The 20,410-nt window shown below is 38.9% G+C and overlaps 1 protein-coding gene across 2 annotated transcripts in view; it reads left to right on the top strand.

Moving 5' to 3' along the window:
- DMGDH (dimethylglycine dehydrogenase) overlaps nucleotides 1-20,410 on the top strand; it is a 59,846-nt gene that overhangs the window by 11,942 nt on the left and 27,494 nt on the right. For both annotated transcript variants that reach the window (XM_068535558.1, XM_068535557.1), the window contains exons 5-11: nucleotides 1,415-1,619; nucleotides 8,082-8,330; nucleotides 10,195-10,393; nucleotides 16,565-16,734; nucleotides 17,242-17,395; nucleotides 19,403-19,568; nucleotides 20,032-20,162. In XM_068535558.1, the coding sequence (XP_068391659.1) occupies nucleotides 1,415-1,619; nucleotides 8,082-8,330; nucleotides 10,195-10,393; nucleotides 16,565-16,734; nucleotides 17,242-17,395; nucleotides 19,403-19,568; nucleotides 20,032-20,162 (1,274 nt within the window). The remainder of the gene's footprint in view (nucleotides 1-1,414; nucleotides 1,620-8,081; nucleotides 8,331-10,194; nucleotides 10,394-16,564; nucleotides 16,735-17,241; nucleotides 17,396-19,402; nucleotides 19,569-20,031; nucleotides 20,163-20,410) is intronic.

The following is a 20,410-nucleotide window of genomic DNA, read 5'->3' as shown; positions in this document are numbered from 1 at the left end:
AGATTGGATTAGTAATCCAAAACTTCCCACAAAGAAAAGCTGGGGCCCAGATGGTTTCGCTGGTGAATTCTACCAGACGTTTAAAGAAGAATTACTACAATTCTTCACAAACTCTTCCAAAATAGAAGAGAATTGAACACTTCCCAGCTTATTCTGTGAGGCTAGAATGTATTGCTGTGATACCAAAACTAGACAAAGACATCACAAGAAAAGAAAGACCTGTATCTCTTATGAATATTGATGCAAAAGTCCTCAACAAAATACTAGCAAACTGAATTCAGCAACATATAATAAGGATTTTTTTAGCATAACCAAGTGGAATTTATCCTGGCTATGCAGGGTTAGTTTAACATCTAAAAATCAATCAATGCAATATTGCATGAATAGAATGAAGGACAAAAATACATCATCATCTCAATAGATGCAGAAAAAAAATTGACAAAATCCTCTTGACCATACTTGGTGCTTAATAGATTTTTGTTGAATGGGTGAGAACTAACTGTACTATTTCAGTGCTCCCTCCTTGTTTCATCTGAGTTTTATTCTTCTTTGTTTCCCCCACAGTACCTCAAGCCCTAGCACAAAGTAGGTATTTAAGAACTAGTTGTTGATGACTGAATCAAGTATACATTTTCCTGACACCAGATATATATTTAACATGTGAATTTATTATCAGTATTCAACAATTAAATATAAATAATTAATCAATTAGTATTAGATTTGACTGCAAATGTTAGAAACCAAAATAATAATGCTTAAACAAGATAGACGTTTATTTCTCTTTCATTTTGGCAGTCCAGGGCTGAATGGTGGCTCTTATCCATGAAGACTTCAGGGATCCAGTCGCCTTCTGGATCATTGCTTTGTCATTCCTAGGATGTGACTCCTTTGTTCTCACTCCAAGATGGCAGCTAGAGCACCAGCCATCATGTCTGCATTCCAGACAGCAGAATGGAGGAAGGGACAAAGAAGGGACAAAGGGCATATGCCAGTTGTCTCCTTAAAATGGTTCATGTGACCATGACACTTTCATTTGACACTTTCATTTGCATTTCATTGACCATAGTTTTAGCTACCATCTGGAACTAGTAGCTGCCAACTATTGGAAACTCTTTGTTCTTAGTGGTTATGTGTCTAAATAAACATTTGGTTTCCATTGCTTTGTGGGGGAGGGGAGAATAAATGTTGGAGACAATTGCAAGCCTCTGTCAAATAGCCTGTCTACTTAAGTCTCAATGTGAGTCCTGCCTAGCTCTGAGCTTGGACATAGGAAAAAAAAAGTGGAGACTGATCAATCTGATGCCATGATGCATTTTTCAAGTCCAGTTTTGCTAAACATTTGCTGGCAGGATACAGTTACACTGAGTGAGTATATGTATTCATTTGAATATTGACTCTTTTGTGATCGATTTAGATTTTAGCTGGACTGTATAATCCTGGAGATGGTCACATTGATCCTTACTCTCTAACTATGGCCCTGGCTGCTGGGGCTAGGAAATATGGTGCCCTTTTAAAATATCCTGCACCGGTGACTTCTTTGAAACCCAAGTCAGATGGAACATGGGATGTTGAAACACCACAGGGATCTATGAGAGCAAATAGAATTGTGAATGCTGCAGGTAAGCGTCATTTAAAAAAAAAAAAAATACTGTTTTTTTTTTCAAGTGGCAAAGAAAGAAGATATTTTGTCATAACGTAATGTTTTATACCATGAACATTGTTATGAAACACCGTGGTACTCCCATGGCGAACATTTTGTCTGTTTCTGAGCTACAAAGCTCTCCCTCCATCACCTTTCTCTTGTTGTGTGAGATACAACTCTGTCCTTGGTTATCCATAGCGAGTTGGTTTTCTTCTCCATGCTCCATTTTATTCTGCTCCGGAAAATGTTTTGCCAAATTATGCTTCTTTTTCCTTCCTGTGTTCACACTTTCTTTATAATAATAACCAACTTCTAATGTTCAAATTCACGAGCATCCTCTTGGCTCTCAGTTTGCTTTTTAGAGCAGAGTTGATTATTTGTGTTCTTTCTCATCTATTTTGATTACTTTACTCTGTTCAAAAAACTTTTAACCCTTTTCCTTTCAGCACATTATTAAATATATTTCATAATCTTTTCTTTAGGTTGCTCTGTTACAATTTAGACTCAGAGTAATGAAGCCAAAAGGGATATTTGAGATAATCTAACAACTCACTCATTTTCCATTTGTGGAGACCAAGGTCCAAGAAGGTTATACTAATTGGCAAAGTGACAGTTTTGTCAGAGCCAGAACTTGAACCTGGGTCTTTTGATTCTTGAATTAACATACTTTCTATCAGGTTCTTTGCCTATGAAGTAATTTTCAAATATCACACATAAAAATAAATCCTCGTGCAAATGAAACTGCTTGTGCAATCTAAACTGGGCTAATAATTTATATTTATCTATAGTTCATAATGGTTAATTTAAAACCTAAAATAAACATGAGGCAGCTACTGATTTTCTCATGTTCTGCTCTTTGAGTCATTGCTTAAATTTACAAAATGAAAACAATCTTTATTATTTATCAGATCAGATGATACGCCATGAGGACATGCCAGAAACAAATACCCTTAGGATTCTTTCCTCTAAATCGTAACTTCTGATTGATGTTATTTTTTAACAAACCATTTTTAGTGGCCCTGGAAAAAGTCATGTCTTCAGTATTTAAGAGTTTAAGTTAGTATTTCTGAATCTTTCTAACCCATGCCCCCCATTTGAAAAGCATAAAATCTCATTCATTCTTTAACATCATTTGAAATTCCAAATAATGTAAAATGACTTACCTAATAAATAAGAGCAAAGGCATAAAACTTTACTTTGTTTTTGAATTTCACTTGCCCCGCCCCCAAGGAAATCCCCATCAGGCACCCCCCATCCCCCACTGTCCTTGGGTACATCTGGTCTAAATTCTGCTAGAAGATCTAAGGCAATGAAATCATTCATCCTTTTTTTTTACAAGTAGCAAAAATTCTTTGTAATCTTGCAGCTTTCTTATGGTTTCATGAATTCAGCCTCTAAAAACATTTGACTGTTTTCATAGTGATAGCAAATACTAAATAAACATGCTCTGACTTCATATCCAGCACCCGTGTCAGACATTGCTAATTGATCACTGCACTCATTTCAGAGAGACTTGGACAAACCCCACGATTTTTCTTAACACAGTGCTTCAGGCAGCCACACACTCCCAACTGATATTTTGACAAGTAACATAGAAGACCTTAATTTAACACATTTATCTATTGTTTTCCTAAAATGGATAAATATTTATTTGCACGATTCATTGCCATTGTAATATTTTGTTTTCTAAAGCACAATCTGTGAAGAATAAGGAATCTCTGAAGAGAAAGAATAATTTCCAAAGAGGTCTGACCTAAGCCCAGGACATTGGTTACCAGATGAAATATTCTGTGCAGCTGTGCAATCTTGTGGGGTGATCAGGGCAGAGGAGGACAATGGCAGGAGGTCCTGGAGAACAGTTTTTCTGGTGCTGCCCTCAGAAAACAAATCCCAGACCAGCACCAGAAAAACTGTTCTTCAGGACGTCCTTCTTCATTCTTTGCTCCTGATGCCTTTAACTCAGCCACGTCTGAGTTCCATCCTCAGGTCTTGGTAACTCCAGGCAGCTCCTTGTTCACAGTTGTATGAAGAACTATACTGTCTCAATTCTCAGCTCTTTACATCATTCAGATCACATCTCTGGCCCATATCTTTTTTTTCCTTTTTCTTCTCCATCTCTTCTCTTCCACTGGGCAAAAGTTATTGGAGAAAATCTAACTGATCACATATAAATAGTCCGTGGAAGGTGTGGAGGGGTGTGTGTTTAGTTATTTATGTCTGTTTTCAAAAAAAACTTTATTTAAAGTATAGAAGTTCCCCAAAAAGTAAACCTCAGTAATTGGGGGTGAAGTTTTGGATATGCCCCTTTCTAGACTTTAAAGCTAACAAAGATTAATTTTACGAATAAAAGCAACCATCTGCAGAAGGCATTGTGCTAACATGATTTAGAATGTGTGTCTGATGGACTGTTTCCCAGAGTTACTCAGTGAGTCCAGGATGTCTCATAAATTCAGGTGAGGCCCTCAGGAAGCTCTGAAACCTAATTAAAGTAACCAGGATATAGACTTGGAAATACAACCGAAACGTAAATGATGTAAAGGCCACTCTTATCTACTCAATTGTACCATAACCTGCTAAAAGTTTCTTTACATGGGGTCATAACAGAAGGCTGCTGGATCTTCAGGATATCCATGGAAAGGGAAGTCTAAAAGCAGAAATTTGTCAGTTTGCTGATGTGTCTCCAGCACTGTCCAGGGCAGTGGGGCTATCTCGACCAGAGACACATTATTGCCAACTGTGTGACTTGGGCAAATTACTCATTTGTAAAATGGAGATAATAATTGCCATCTGAACAAGTTATTCTGATCCGTAAATGATGTAAAGTACCCAGAAAAGTCCTACCACATAGAAAGCACTGAACAAATTAAGTATAATAATGATCATTTTTATGATTATTATAATTATTTCCTTGAAAGTCTATGCCCTGGTCTGGAAAACACTAGCGTCAAGTGTCACAGCTTCTTGGTACCAGCCTTAAGATTCCCCAGATCCTTTCACTTGCTCTGCAGTCATCCAGCATCCATTCTGCTGGTAAACTGACTTCCCAAAGAGCTTGGTTCTCAACCTAGGTGCGTAAGAGTCACCGTGGGAAGTTTCCCAGGTGGTCTGGCTGGGAAGCTGTATTTTTTTTTTTTAATTTTTATTTATTTATTTTTGGCTGTGTTGGGTCTTCATTTCTGTGTGAGGGCTTTCTCCAGTTGCGGCGAGCGGGGGCCACTCTTCATCGCGGTGCACGGGCCTCTCACTATCGCGGCCTCTCTTGTTGCGGAGCACAGGCTCCAGACGCGCAGGCTCAGTAGTCGTGGCTCACGGGCCTAGTTGCTCCGCGGCATGTGGGACCCTCCCAGACCAGGGCTCGAACCCGTGTCCTCTGCATTGGCAGGCAGATTCTCAACCACTGCGCCACCAGGGAAGCCCAGGGAAGCTGTATTTTAAACAAGTACTCCAGGTACTGTACTGTCTGTACCAGATAGTCTGTAAAATATCTTTTGAGAAACACTGCTATATCAGTGTTCCTACAGAAGAGGGAATGTAGAAACCTTATTCTTGAGCAAGCAGAGCTGAGGAAGAGTTTCTGACCCTGCTGACCTCTTGGTATGCAATAGGCTAACTTGCCTTCAGTACTGCTTTAAACACAGCTTCACTCTACCTTGGGTCAAACCTGAGCCCCAGAGGCAGCTCGAAGGCAAGGACAGGAGCTATTCACTGTGATGCAAGCTTTTTCTTTGCATGGTGAGGAATGTTTCTCTTGACCTTGTTTACAGTTGACTCATTAAGCCTGAGATAACTTTGTAAACTTTACTTAAGAATTTTCCTAATATGGTAAATTAGAAATGTGATTGGGTCATGCCAAGATGAAGCCCAGTGTTCAGCCAAAAAAGAATTGCTTAATTTTACCAATACTTTGCATCAGAGAATGTCACTGTATAAACATCATTGTCACTGTATAAACCATCTAGTAGAAGTAAACCTGTCCACCAACCTGTACTGTTCATTTTAACTCCATTTCTGTCAGTCACTGCATTTTTAAAAATTGGAAGCCATTTCTAATGATCACTTTTTTATTGACTCTTCTCTTCAGTGTTTTTTCAGGTGATAATGGTAGATTATAGAGGATTCCTCCACATTTGTTTCTCTTCCCTTTGAACTTGCTGGGTGGGTGATCTAGCAAGGGTTGAAGTGTAATCCTGGCAAGTTTTATGTTAACTTGATTGACATATAGAGGAAGAGAATGCCAACAGACACCACCACATAGGGAAAAACAGTGTCGAGCTTGCTATGGGGTTTGGAGTAACATAGTTATATGATATTTATGTATACACTTCCACTTTATTTTAATGATGAAGTATATTAATAAGCAAGCAATTAGATTCAGAAATTTATAAATATATTTGAATAGGACAGGATTTATTTTCTTCAATTTATGTTTTTAATTGAAGCAAGTATATTAACCACTGCAGTAGTTTGAATTGCTAGGCTAAATATTTTGGCATTTTATATTTTAAAACTGCTCCAGTGCATATAACTAGAATATGTGGCTTTACTATATTATCCTACAAAGTCCTGACATTGGTCATTCACATCTTCCTAGGTAAGAATAAATTAAGTCATTAAATTATTCAAAGACCAGCAAACAGCTCTAATGTCCACAGGTAAGATTTTTGGTTTGCAAATGGACACCCATTTCTGGGGCTGTTATCCAAGTGTGACCAACTTAGCCGTTAGGCCAAAACAAAACAACAGAATGCAAGAGTGATGTTTAGATGCCATGTAAGAGTACAGTAGTCAGGGTTCCTAGACTCATAATTGATGATTTGTGTCTAGCTCTGAACTTCATAATGACAGAGACTTCAGAACTCCTTATTAAATTGCCAAAAGAAGGAGAAACAGAAATGGTTAAAAATTTAGAGAATGCAGCCTCTAAAGAAATAACTTAAGGAAGATTCCCTAATCATTTGAATGATTATTCAAAATTATTATGAAACAAACAAACAAGCAAATAGAACCCTCCTTCCCCCCAATAATTTATTGATGGGTCAGGTGACCCTGCATCCCTGCCAACTAATCATTTTTATCATTTTAGATTGTCAAATACCTTTATACAAGTGAAGGAGTCTTGGATTTTTAAAATAGTCTTTCTGTAGCAAGAAAAACCAATAAGATGTGACCACCATTTCAGGGTCTCCCAGTGTGACCTTGGGCATGTCTCTTTATCGTTCTGGACTTTAGCTCCACATCTGTAGCCTGAAGAGTCACCTAGGGGGAGAATCAAGGGTCTTTCAGTCACAAATTATCTGGTTCCATCTTTTGCAAAGGAAAAAAAATAATATTCATTTCCCCCAAGAAGACAGTCCCCTTGTACAATGAAGGGAGAAACATAGGTTGTGGGAACTCCCACTTATCTATGAGCTCTCTCCTCTTTGCTGTGGCACCTCCTCCCCCCTGCTCTGGACACCAGGTGCCTTCATGCCTTTGCAAGAAAGGATCTTCCAAACATACTCACACTAAACTTTTAAAAGAAGAGAAAACTTAAAAGGCTATCTCTCCCAAAGTGTATACATTTTCAAATTTTAAGTTAACAGAACCATTGTGTGTTTGTGGAATTTTAGGCTTCAACAATTTGGGGAGAGGAGGGTCTGGGGGATAGAGGACTGACTAGCAGGGCTTTATTATGCATGATTATTATGTTGACCACATCGACCTGGGGCCTCTTCCATTGCCTGACTGTCCCTGCTCTATAAGTAAGGTCAGTCCATTACTGTCTTTCTTATCAACATTTGTACATTCTATATATTTGGATTGTTTATTTTTTTCCTTCAGATAATTTTCTTTTTTGCACACCTTTGCTTATGGGCAAAATTGTTTTTCAGGAATGGAGTTCCCTTAGATTCTTCAAAACTCTGGGGTAGTGTAAAATATTGTCTTCTCTTCTCCCGTTCAATTTTGCAATGACAAAAAAATGTAAAGTTTTTATGGACATTCTTTTTTTTAAATTTAGTTTAGTGAAGTATAGTTGATTTACAATGTTGTGCTAATTTCTGCTGTACAGCAAAGCGATTCAGATATATATTATACATTCTTTTCCATATTCTTTTCCATTATGGTTTATCACAGGATATTGGATATAGTTCCCTGTGCTATACAGTAAGACCTTGTTGTGTATCCATTCTATGTATATGAGTTTGCATCTGCTAACCCCAAACTCCCAGGACATCCCTCCCCCACCCCACCCTTGGCAACCACAAGTCTGTTCTCTATGCCTGTGAGTCTGTTTCTGTGCTGTAGATAAGTTCATTTGCATTGTTAGGACATTCTTTAGACTTTGCCATGAACACTGAAGTATTCTAAATATTTTATTTTAATTGAAATTGCTGTATCAATGTCGTCTGTGGTATGTTTTTATATGTGGTGACATTTTTTAATGTTTTTTTTGTTTCAGGGTTTTGGGCTCGTGAAGTAGGTAAGATGGTTGGACTAGAACATCCTCTCATTCCGGTTCAGCATCAGTATGTTGTCACATCGACCATCCCTGAAGTGAAAGCTTTAAAGCGAGAACTCCCGGTGCTCCGTGACCTGGAAGGATCTTATTACCTCCGACAGGAAAGGGATGGGCTTTTGTTTGGTCCATATGAAAGTCAAGAGAAGATGAAAGTTCAGGACTCATGGGTCACCAGTGGAGTACCTCCAGGTGGGTTCAGCAAATAGAAGTGTGTGCAGACACATCTATTTTATCTTCCTTGTAACTCTGGGCTGGCTGTAGAATAAGATGACACCATGATACTAGACTATCAGATACCTGGGACATTGGAAGTGAGGGATTCGAGGTAAATTCTGTTCTCATATCCCTTTGAACAATCACAGCAGGGGATAAGGAAAGAGAATTGGTGGTGGAAAAGCTGAAAAAGATGCTCCCCGCTGCTTTGGAAGGCCCCAGGTAATTTTTACCTGCCCACACCAACCTCCTGCATCCCCCTTTTCTCCTTACTCCCCTGCTTACTTGGTCTAGTTTCTAGATTTGGATATAGCTGCTCTTGTGCTTTGACAGTTGGAAAAACAACAGGTAGCAGAGATAGGACATCCAGCCTGTTAAGAATGAAAGCCTCAAAGTCTATGGCAGAGCAGGATAAGTTGGTACTGCGAACTGAAGCCCTCCTGTGCTGCATAAATGGATGTGGAAAAGTCTTAGGCCTCAGTGCTAACTCAGGAGGTACCATAGTTTCTCTTTCAAGTTCTGTAAGGGAGAGAAGGACCTGTTTTTGTTTTTCATGAAACATTTCTTCAGAGCCAGGTGAAGGGCTGGGTCACCTAAGGAGGTATCTCAGGTTTTAATCTATAAAAGGAGCTAAATGTCACTGGCACACAAATATTATAGGGAATATAAAGAAATGGAGGTAATTGTGCTTTCTAGAATTATACTTTGATGAGCTACTTGGGCTAGGGAATGAATCCCTCCCTCCTACTCTTCAAAGGACATCTGTGCCCATATTACTACAAATGATAAACCACCTTCCACAGAAGTTGGGCCAGCCAACTGAGGGCTTCGGTTTTGCTGGGTGGGCTCTGCACATTCGGGCCTGAGGGGAATAGCTCCTGATCCCAGAGGGAGGGCTAATCTGCCACCTGGGAGTCTCCTTCTCTGTTCTTCCCCCATGCTGGCAATCTCTCCTCCAAATAAATACTTGAACAAATATTTAATAATATTTATTGAACAAATATTTAAATAATTCCAGTTGGAGGAAGAGCCAGATTGTTGGCTGGCCCTGGGCGTCCACATGCCCTGGTCTAACCCTAGTGATCTGCAGGCCTCCCTGACCTGACATGCCGTCCACAGGAGGGACAAGAAAGAGCTGGCTGGCTGCTATCCGGGAGCATCCCTGGTATTGGTGGCGATATTCTTTCAGCTGCTCATCTGTGGCCCTGCCTTCAATCCCAGTGCCTTTTATGACTGAGAGGGTGACTGTGCTCCAAGACCCTGACTCTCTTCACAGAATTCCAGCCCTCGGATGTGTATAGAAGGGGGCTAGGGGAATGAAGCCTCCCTGCCATTCCTTCCCCGCTAAGAGTTAAAAGGTGTCTAGAATTCGTCATCCTAGATGCTAAAGTGGTTTTGCATTTATCCCCAGTGTCCTGACATGACTTTGCAAACTCCCATTTGCCCTCACCTGAGAGGATGAAGCAGACTTCTATGGTTAACTGAAGGATAAAAGACCTCTCTTGACAAACCAAATTATTATTGTTTGTTTTTTTAAAATGGTGATTGGCCTAAATGCTGGAAACTGCTAATATGCATAAATTAAAATTTTCTGTTAAAAAGGTTAACTTTCATGATTTATTGTTGCAGGAAATAACATTATTCTTCTCAGTAATATAGTATACTAACATAACGGTACTCATCTGTTGATAGTAAATATCAAGGTTAGGCTTAAAAAAGAAAGTACAATACCTTCCTAACGGGCCATCTTTAAATGTAAGCTGATTCAGAGATTTAAATCACTTTGGAGCACACGTCAGGGCAGCTGTGGCATCCTGACCACAATGGCATTTCTCTTCAGGTTTTGGAAAGGAGCTCTTTGAGTCTGATCTAGACCGAATCATGGAACACGTTGAGGCTGCCATGGAAATGGTTCCAGTCTTGAAGAAGGCTGACATCATCAATATCGTCAATGGTCCTATCACCTATTCTCCTGACATTCTGCCCATGGTAGGGCCCCATCAGGGGGTCAGAAACTACTGGGTGGCTATAGGCTTTGGGTGAGTATCTCTATGTAATTCAACATTTACTATAGAGTTATGTAGTTTAGAGAAGTCTTATCCCATTATCTCAGGCCGAGAATGGAAAATGGGAGAGAGACAGTCTTCTCCCTTTTATGACCAATGAAATGTGAGGAATAAAAAATTTTAGTCTTAAAACTTTGACTTGTATAGGTTTAAAAGATTTGTACACAGAAGGGCAATGATTTCCTAGAATTTTCTCTTTGCATATTTCCTGCCATTTCCATTATTTATGTTTCCTTTCATGTTGTGAATGTTCAGATGGGTCAATTTGCCCCACTTTTGCAAGGATGTTTTCATAACACAATGTGACAAAGATAAACCAAATATCAAATGTGTAATATGTCTGATGCAGTTTTCACCATAATTCATGTTTGTTCAACATGATTTTTGTTTCTTTATGATTCCTCTGGTTGCTTACTATTTATGGTTCCATTACCCATTTGATGTTTCATCTCTAATATTTGTCCCATTAATTTGGTGAATATTAACGTCAAGCCTACCTTAACTATCATACCACAGTTTCTAATATTTTACTTTTCTTCCCCATTTTATTTGGCCATTTATTCAACTGATATTTGATGATTGGCCAGCTTTGTACCAGGTCTAGTTCTGGGCACTGGGCTACAGCTGAGAACAAGGCAGTAAGTCTCATCAGAGGCAGAAGGCTGGTTGGGGTGCTGTTCTTCCAATACAGTAGAGAGGCTGGGGTCTGAACTAAGGAAGCAGCAGTGGGCACTGAGAGATAGGAAACAAAATTATTTAGATTTGGTGATTGATTGCATTAGGTCTTAAGGGAGAGAGAAAAATAGCAAATGATGGCAACCTTTCTTACTTGACTCCTGGTTGGATGCTGGGGCCAAAGGAAGAAATAATTGGAAAAATAATGAGTTCCATTTTTGACAGTGTTAAGTTTAGGTCTTTGGGACATCCAGAGGGAGAAAACCAGATGAAGATAGGAAGCTGGAAGGTATAATGTAACTGAGTGCTTAGGAAATCCCCTATAGAGTCCATATGTAGGCATGTTCATGTGGGAGTGTTTCTCTTGTACATCACTTATATATCTTCTTTGGAGAAAAGTCTATTTGTATACTTTGCCCATTTAAGAAATTGGATTATTTGTCTTTTTATTGTTAAGTTGTAGGAGTTCTTTATATATTCTAGATACAAGACCCTTATCCCATACATGATTTGCGATTTTTTCCCATTCTGTGGGTTTTTCATTTTCTTGATCGTAGCCATTGAAACACAAAAGTTTTTAATTTTGATGAAGTCCAGAATGTGAATTTTTTTCTTCTTTTGAATGTAGTTTTGATATCATATATAAGGAACCATTGTTTAATCCAAGTTAATGAAGATTTATACCTGTGTTTTCTTCTGAGAGTTTTATAGTTTTAACTCTTCTTTTAAATGTATATTTTTTTGATGTGGATCATTTTTTTTAAAGTCTTTATTGAATTTGTTACAATATTGCTTCAGTTTTATGTTTTGGGTTTTTGGCCTTGAGGCATGTGGGATCTTAGCTCCCTGACTGACCAGGGATTGAACCCACACCCCCTGCATTGGAAGGCAAAGTCTTAACCACTGGACCACCAGGGAAGTCCCTAGTTTTAACTCTTACGTTTAGGTCTTTAATCAAGTCTGAGTTAATTTTTGTACGTGCTATGAGGTAAGTGCCCAGCTTGATTCATTTGAGGATAGCCAATTGTCCCAGCACCAACTGTTGAAAGACTATTCTTTACTCATTGAAATGTGTTGGCATCTATGATGTCTTTTTTCTGATGCCACTTCTGACATTTAATTCTCCAATTCTCTGACACCAACTGACTATCCAACAATTCAATTCAATTCTGCTGCTAACTCCAAGAGTTAGTGCAGACCCCACTAGTTAAGGACTCAGTCCCATAAAACTGTCCTCACTTCAGATGCCAGTTTCAGCTTCCAGGGATCACCTGTAATTCTGACTGAATGGCTATACATTTGGAGGTTCCTGCAACCCCCTCCTCAGGTTTGATAATTCACTAGAATAATCACAAAACTCAGGAAAACCCTACTTACTTTTACCTATTTATTCTATAGAATACAACTCAGGAACATCCAAGTGGAAGGGATGCATAGAGCAAGGTATGGGAGGGAGGGGTCTGGTGCAGAGCCTCCATGCCCTCTTTGGTGCACCATCTTCCTAGTACATCAATGGGTTCACCAACCCAAAGGCTCTTTGAACACTGTTGTTTAGGAGTTTTTGTGAACGTTTCATTACACAGGCACAATTGATTAAATCATTGACCATTGGTGATTGAACTTATGGTGACCAGCCCCTATTCTGAAGCTATCTAGTTCCCCTGCCCGCCCCCCCCTTCCATGGAGCTATCTGTTAGCATACAAAATAATATAAATTCCAAAAGTTTTAGGAGCTCTGTGCCAGGAACTGGGGACAAAGACCAAATATTTATTTTTTTTATTGTACCACAGCATCCTTGTCAAAATCAATTCATCATATATGTATGGATTTATTCCTGGACTCTCAACTTTATTCCATTGATCTGTACGTCTATCCTTATGCCAGTATCATGCTGTCTTGATTACTGTAGCTTTGCAGTAAGTTCTGAAACTGGGAAGTGTGAATCCTCCAACTTTGTTCTTTTTCAGTATTGTTTTGGCTATTCTGGGCTTCTTAAATTTTTGTGTAAAATTTGGGACCAGCTTGTCAATTTTTTCAAAGAAGCCGCCTAGGATTTTGGTAGGGATTGCATCGAATCTGTAGATCAACTTGGGGAGTATTGTCATCTTAATACTGAGTCTTCCGATTCATGAACAAAGGATGTCTTTCCATTTGTTTAGGATTTTTAATTAAAATTTCTCTCAATAATGATTTGTAGTTATCAGAGTGTAAGTTTTGTACTTCTTTTGCTAAATTTATTCCTAAACATTTTATTCTTTTTGATTCTGCAATTAGCTTAATCACTGAATTATTGATTTAGTCAACACATATTTGCAGATCATTGCTCTTTATCTGTGAACAAGAGCAGACAGTATTCCTGGCCTCATGATATTTGTATTTTAATAGAACACCTGTCACTAAGGAAATTAGGAAGTTGCTTTCTTTAGAACACTAGTTACTTATCACCTAGAAATTGTATCTACTTGTATGGGGCTGATGTTGGACTCCTACTTTGATTGCTCTGGGTAATTTTCCCAGGTTGTAGACATTGCGAGGTGAATGGGGAAGATAACAGGTTGGGGTGGACAAAGTGCCACACTCTCTCTGACCAATTTGGTCTGACCCCAAAAGGCCTTCTTGTTATTTAAAAGTTGGGATTGCTAAGATATTTCTTATGTAACATGGTGGAATCCTCACATCAGCTACCCCTCCCAGTTTATATCAGTGATCCATCCCATGGTTCTGAAAGCCAGTGATTTCCATATCTGGCTGAGCACCAGGGCTTGTTAAAAAGCAGAATCTCAACTTTGTGGTTAGTCACTTACATGTGTTTCATCCTCCTTTGCATCTTATCTGTGAAATTCTTATTAGTTATCACTAGAATCCATAAGAGGTGTGTGGAATTGGAAAACCAACAAGCAAACAGATTCCCAGACACCCCTTCTATTGATTCTGATTCAGTAGTCTGGAGAGGGGCCCAGGGTTCAGCATTTCAGCATTGTCTGTTATTCTAGTCCAACCAGTCGAGAGAATAGGTATTTGCAAACTGTCTACATATATGCCAGTGCTCATTTACCTTACTCACAGAATACCCTCAGTCAAAGCTGTTTTACTTTTATACCAGATCTAATAAGTTCTTCTGCTTCTAGGTGACTAACACAATGCTCCCCAAATGTTTAATGAGTTGGATTGAATTGAATCTAGTTCTCCTGGCTTAGAACAGATTATAAACAGCAAATTTAAAGAGAGGAGAGACAGTTTCACAGTTATCATAAAAAAGCATACAACCCTCAAAAAGCATAGCAGCTGGGCCATGCAGAAGAAGTGGGCTCTACAGATTAATGGTAGACCTAGAAGAAGAGCCTAACTCTTCTTTCCTCTTCAAGTTCCCTTTCACTTCCACTTCACACGTTACTTCCTTATGAAAATCTTATCCATTGGGAAGAGACATATTCTTGTTGGTTATACAAGGACCCACAGCCACCATGTACTGCTTGCCTACTATGTGCTTTTAAATGCCATGTCAATTAATTCTCCACCAGCACCATAAAGTGTGCACATGTGGAGACTAAAGCTCAGGGTGGTTACACAGCTTGCCCAAGGTCACACAGCTGGTAGTGGCAGAACAAAAATCCTACCCAGATCTCTCTTACTCTATGCTTTTACACTTTCAACCACTACACCAGGGGCTCTCAATAGATGTTTCATAGCATTCAGTTGTATGGGATTTTACATATAACTTAATAATGGTTATAGAGCTGAAGTTTGCAGAAATTTACTTTTTAAAAATAGATTTGATTCAGTATTATCCTCAAATAACAGCACTCTGCCTCATTTATTGGAAAGAACATGATGGTGTAGCAGTGAGACCACAGGAAACCGAAGCACAACCCTAGCTATGCCCAAGGAGTCTGCCAAGGATGTAAATTCTGTTATGTGTGTCTTGGCTGAAAAAAGATTGAGAAGCATTGAAGAAGTAAAGTCCAATAACAGGGAGTGTATACTGGGGGCAGAAGACTGAGTTTGTATCCTGAATCTGCACTTTGTTGCTGCGTGACCTTATTTAACCCCTGAGTGCAGGCTGGTTTTCTCATTGGTAAAATAGAGTTGCTAAAGAATAAATCAGCCGGTACATGTTAGAAGGAAACAATGCTTGGTAAATGGTAAGTACTCAGTGAATATCAGAAGAACTTTAAATAGTTTCAAGTCTTATAAACAGTATCTCTAGCTCTCAAAAATGGCAAGTGTTGTATATCATACATTGGGACTGTTTAAGTGAATAAACATTTTAAGCATATATTTCACAATTAATTTAAGCATGTATTTAATTTTTTTTTTTTTTTTTTGCTTTCTTGAAACTTAATGAGGTTGTTTGTGGGTGATTTGGATGATCCACGTCTCTTTTTAAAACTATCCAGAGAAGTATAAATTGCTGTCTTTTTATTCTGCTTGAGAAATATCCTTATAGCAAATATAAGCATTCATTTTTATAAAGTAGAAAAACTGGTATCTTGTAGAAAAAGTTAGTTAACATATCCAGTCTTTGCTAAGGTCCTCCCATGCTCTTAGAAGCTGCGATGCTGGCTAAGTAGCTGTCATCTGGGGTACTGGAATTTCTTGCATTTTGAAGTCTGCTCGTGTAGCTCCTTTTCCTGGTCCCCTGCCGGTGACTCCCTGCTCATCCAATTCCTCAGAAGCTTCTCTTGACTTAAACCACAGACGAACCCACAGTAAAGTCCTTCATCAAGACTTTCCTTTATCCACAAGAATGAATGGGTAGGACTGCCCATGGGCGACGTTAAACTGTGATCCCTCCATCTGGTATTAAATTATTTGCCACAGTCATGTTCTTGATTTTAAAGCATCCTCATGTGGAAATAGAAAACAAGCCAACCCTCCCCACCAAGTGACCCAAATTGCAAAATACAGGAGCCATTGTTTCTTCCTCTTCTTTCCCACAAGTCCTTGGGTGAATGCCTCTTTGTCTGAATGCTTCTATGATAATGGCCCAAGATCCTTGTGCAGAGGTCATCGCTATGGGAACCTGAACTAAACTGAGTCTGAGAAGAGACGGGTGTGCCACTCTACAGTGTACATATTTCTCCTGCAAAGTTCCTATTAGTGAGGATAATCATAGCTCAAGAGGGCTGATAAGGTACCAACAACATCTGCCTGTGTGCTTCCTCTCCTCCCTTTTCCTAAAGCAAGCATCCTTACTAGCTAAGAGTCATAGACTATTTTGCAGATATACAGCTCTTGAAACTGTGGAAAGAAACTAGCTATTAAGTCAGGCACATTTAATTTGGATGCCGAAACATTTTTTTTTTGAGGAAAAAAAATGATAGCATGAAGATTATGTTGATTGTGTGTTCTGAATAGCAATAGCACAGAACACTGTAGCTTTGAGGCCTTGTTAAATATGTGGACATGTTTCACTGTTGGAAAACAATATGTGTTAGTAACAGGGTATTTATTTCTGTATTTGAAAGGTATGGCATAATCCATGCTGGTGGGGTAGGGAAATATCTCAGTGACTGGATCCTGCATGGAGAACCTCCTTTTGATCTGATAGAATTGGATCCCAATCGCTATGGCAAATGGACAACAACTCAGTACACCGAGGCCAAAGCAAGAGAGTCATATGGATTCAACAATATTGGTAAAGTGCAAATTTACTGTTGTCTATGAAGTGTGTTCAGAATTGACTTACATCACTTCTGACTTTAGAAGCTTTTTATTCTGTGTATCGTGGGGGAATGGTTAGGGAGTCTAAAAAGCATGTGCTTCTAAGACACAAAAAGGAATCTATATGAATATATATCTTTAATGTGAGGAATGCATAAGTGATTTTAACTTTTAAATCTATTTTTACTTTACCCTTTGATGATCAATATAAATGACAGCTTTGGGTTTTTTTCAAACATAAATTTAATGCATATATACGTATATATATTATATATACATATATATTATACATATATATTATACATATAATATATACATATATTATACATATAATATATACATATATTATATATATTATATTTATATACATATATATATGCTTCTAGACTTTAAGTGCTGTGTTTTCCATTTTCTGAATCCCTTCAAAATATTTTATAGTTTTGGTTCTATGCTACTCAGAGCACCGATCTTCCTTTTTCAGTTGGTTACCCTAAAGAAGAACGGTTTGCCGGGAGGCCAACTCAGCGAGTCAGTGGGCTTTATAAAACCCTGGAGCCTAAGTGTTCCATGGGGTTCCATGCAGGCTGGGAGCAGCCACACTGGTTCTATAAACCAGGCCAGGACACTGGGTACAGGTAAGTGAGTGACTTAACCTGCCTGTCACTCTCACCGCAGAATGAAATTTGGGGGTGGAATGGAGGGACCCCAGAGAAGTGCCGTGTCCCCCTCCCACCGCATCACTCCACCCCATTCCAAAGAGCATTGAGCCTTTTCCCACAAAAATCACTTTTTGTGCAGTGCAGGCCTTAGTTTATCCCACGTGACATTGGCCCACATCTAGGACCCATGTGGCCTCGCGAGACCTATAACCAGCCCAGATGAAGCCTCTGCTTGGCGTTTTCCAGTTGCTCAGAGAACCTTCCCCACCCTCTCCAAATCCCCACACGGCTTCAGTTGGCTCCTAAAGGTTTGTCCTGGTTTAGGATGCCTGGCCAAGTCACATAGTATGGAAACAGTATGGAAATATGGATTTTCTATTTGTCAAGGAATAGCTCAAAGCAACTGCTTTCTAGTGTGTGTGCATTGAATCATGCAAATTATATGCACTGCTAATAAATTAGGGGAAAAGGTCATTTACTTACTATTTTAGTTTGAGCTAAAACGTAAAGCATATCACTAAAACAATTCTCTGAATTCCTCTAAAGTTGTTGCCATTATACTTGGATTGCATACCATTGTTGTACTTGGGATTAATAGTGATTATATATTTTTTCTCATGAGAATCCATAAACCAAGAGAAAACAAAGTTTCTTTTTCACATTAAGTTCTCCTTTTTCTTTCTCAGCTGTGTTGGGTCTTCATTGCTGCACATGGGCTTTCTCTGGTTGTGGCGAGCGGGGGCTACTCTCCTTTGCAGCGCGCGGGCTTCTCATTGCGGTGTCTTTTGTTGCGGGGCACGGGCTCTACACACGCGGGCTTCAGTAGTTGTGGCTCACGGGCTCTGGAGTGCAGGCTCAGTAGTTGTGGTGCACGGGCTTAGTTGCTCCGCGGCATGTGGGATCTTCCCAGACCAGGGATCGGAACCCGTGTCCCCTGCATTGGCAGGTGGGTTCTTAACCACTGCACCACCAGGAAGTCCAATTCTCTCTCTCTCTCTTTTTTTTTTGACCTGTCATTTTGCTTATTTAAACAGGTTTTTATGTCTACTTTAAGATCAGATCTAAAAGGTCCAAAGTATAGTAGAGGGCCAGTTGTTGATTAATGAATTTGGACTCTGTAGTCAGCCAGTGGCGATTACCTGGGGGCAAAATACTGGTTTGGTTTTTCCTAAATGGCTCAGATAAATGCCAGATCTATTCTTCACCTTGTGCTATTTGGACCTGGCCTGTTTCTTCTACTATTTTAATAATTAAACCACTGAAAACTTTTTGCAGACTTAGCATCCTGCTCTGAAGTTAAAATACCACATTAATAGTCAGCTCTGTAAAGTAGAAACGACCCTGCATAATGAGTTAGGAGACCTTTGTTCCAGGCCCAGCTCTGTCATTAACTAATGCAAAGACTTTGGAAGTCACTTTGTGCCTTTTCTCTAAAAAATGAAGATGTTGGACCAGATCCTTGCTTACTCCAGGTGGACCAGCATGAAGCCTGTTAGAGTGCAGAATCTAGGTCCCCTCCCCAGACCTGCTGCATCAGAATCGGCATCTTAACAAGTACAAGTGATGTATTTGCATAAATGTTTGAGAAACAACAAACAAGATAGCTCTACCCCTCATATATTCTGGTTTAATTATGTCCCCCAAATTAGTATTTTTAAAATGCTTCCCCTGGTGATTCTAATATGTAACCAAGGTTGAGAACTACAGGATTGGTTAACTTCTAAGCTCTTTTCCAGATCTGAGAACCCACATGGCCTAGCTTATTTTCTAGTTAATTAATACTTCATTCACTATGAAATGGGTCAAGGGATAGATGAGTAACTTAAAAAATCAGATTCCAGTATATATGTATGATTTGTAGAACAGGTGGCACTTTTCCCCCAAATGAAATTTTCTAGGCAAATAGGGTGTATTAAAATATCCTTATTCTGTAATTTTTTGAAAATGAGTAACTCTTGTTTTATGACAAACATTGTGTTTCAGGCCAAGTTTTCACCGCACAAACTGGTTTGATCCTGTGGGCTCTGAGTATAAACAGGTTATGCAAAGAGTAGGGGTGATTGACCTGTCACCATTTGGCAAGTTTAATATCAAAGGCCAAGACTCCATTAGATTGTTGGACCATCTCTTTGCAAATGTCATTCCCAAGGTAAATAACCTTATAGGGGTACAAGGTCCAGGATTCTGGCCTACTTAATTCTCTACCTCTCGTTTTCAAAAAAACCAATATGTTATTTCAATTCACCTAATGATTTCTGTATGAACACCAGAACCCTTCAACTAACCAAGGGTATTCTAGCTAATTTTCAAATTTAAATTTTTGTTAAATGAATTATCATCTAAGGACCTTATGACTTTGTTTAGTTGTGTAAATGGGAACCCCCAAATTGGCTGAAGTGTAATTTTTATGACAAGTAATTATAATGGTCATTTAAACTGAAAACTTCAAAATTAATGGGTTTAAGTTTACAGATAGTTCACACAATTGATATAAATGATAGCATTCAGATGTTTTTCATTGTTGACACCCACATTTTTATTTCCATGTGGTGTTAAAAGGACACATAAGATTTTTATTTCATCCTGAGGTAATTTAAAATTCTTTTGTGTAGGTGGGTTTTACAAATATAAGTCACATGTTAACACCAAAAGGTCAAGTATATGCTGAGTTGACAGTTTCTCACCAGTCTCCTGGGCAGTTTCTATTAATAACTGGTTCTGGATCAGAACTTCATGATCTTAGGTAAGTGTACACCTAGTAAGAAAATTTTACATGGATTATATATTGACCCAATCTTGCACCGAGGTTTTTTTCGTTTGTTTGTTTGTTTTACCCGTAATTGAAAGTACAACTTTAATTCTTAAAATCTTATTGTTTTAAATAAACTTCATGTCTCTTAGAGGAAATTATTTGAAGGGCCCCTATAACCATCCCCCTCCCAAAGGTAATCCATCCATGGGGTTTACTGGTTTTAATAATATTAGCTCCCA

This window comes from Eschrichtius robustus, chromosome 2 (genome assembly GCF_028021215.1).
Source record: "Eschrichtius robustus isolate mEscRob2 chromosome 2, mEscRob2.pri, whole genome shotgun sequence".
Taxonomy (NCBI): Eukaryota; Metazoa; Chordata; class Mammalia; order Artiodactyla; family Eschrichtiidae; genus Eschrichtius; species Eschrichtius robustus.
Note: the sequence above shows the minus strand (reverse complement) of the source record. Positions and strands in the feature narration are given on the sequence as shown.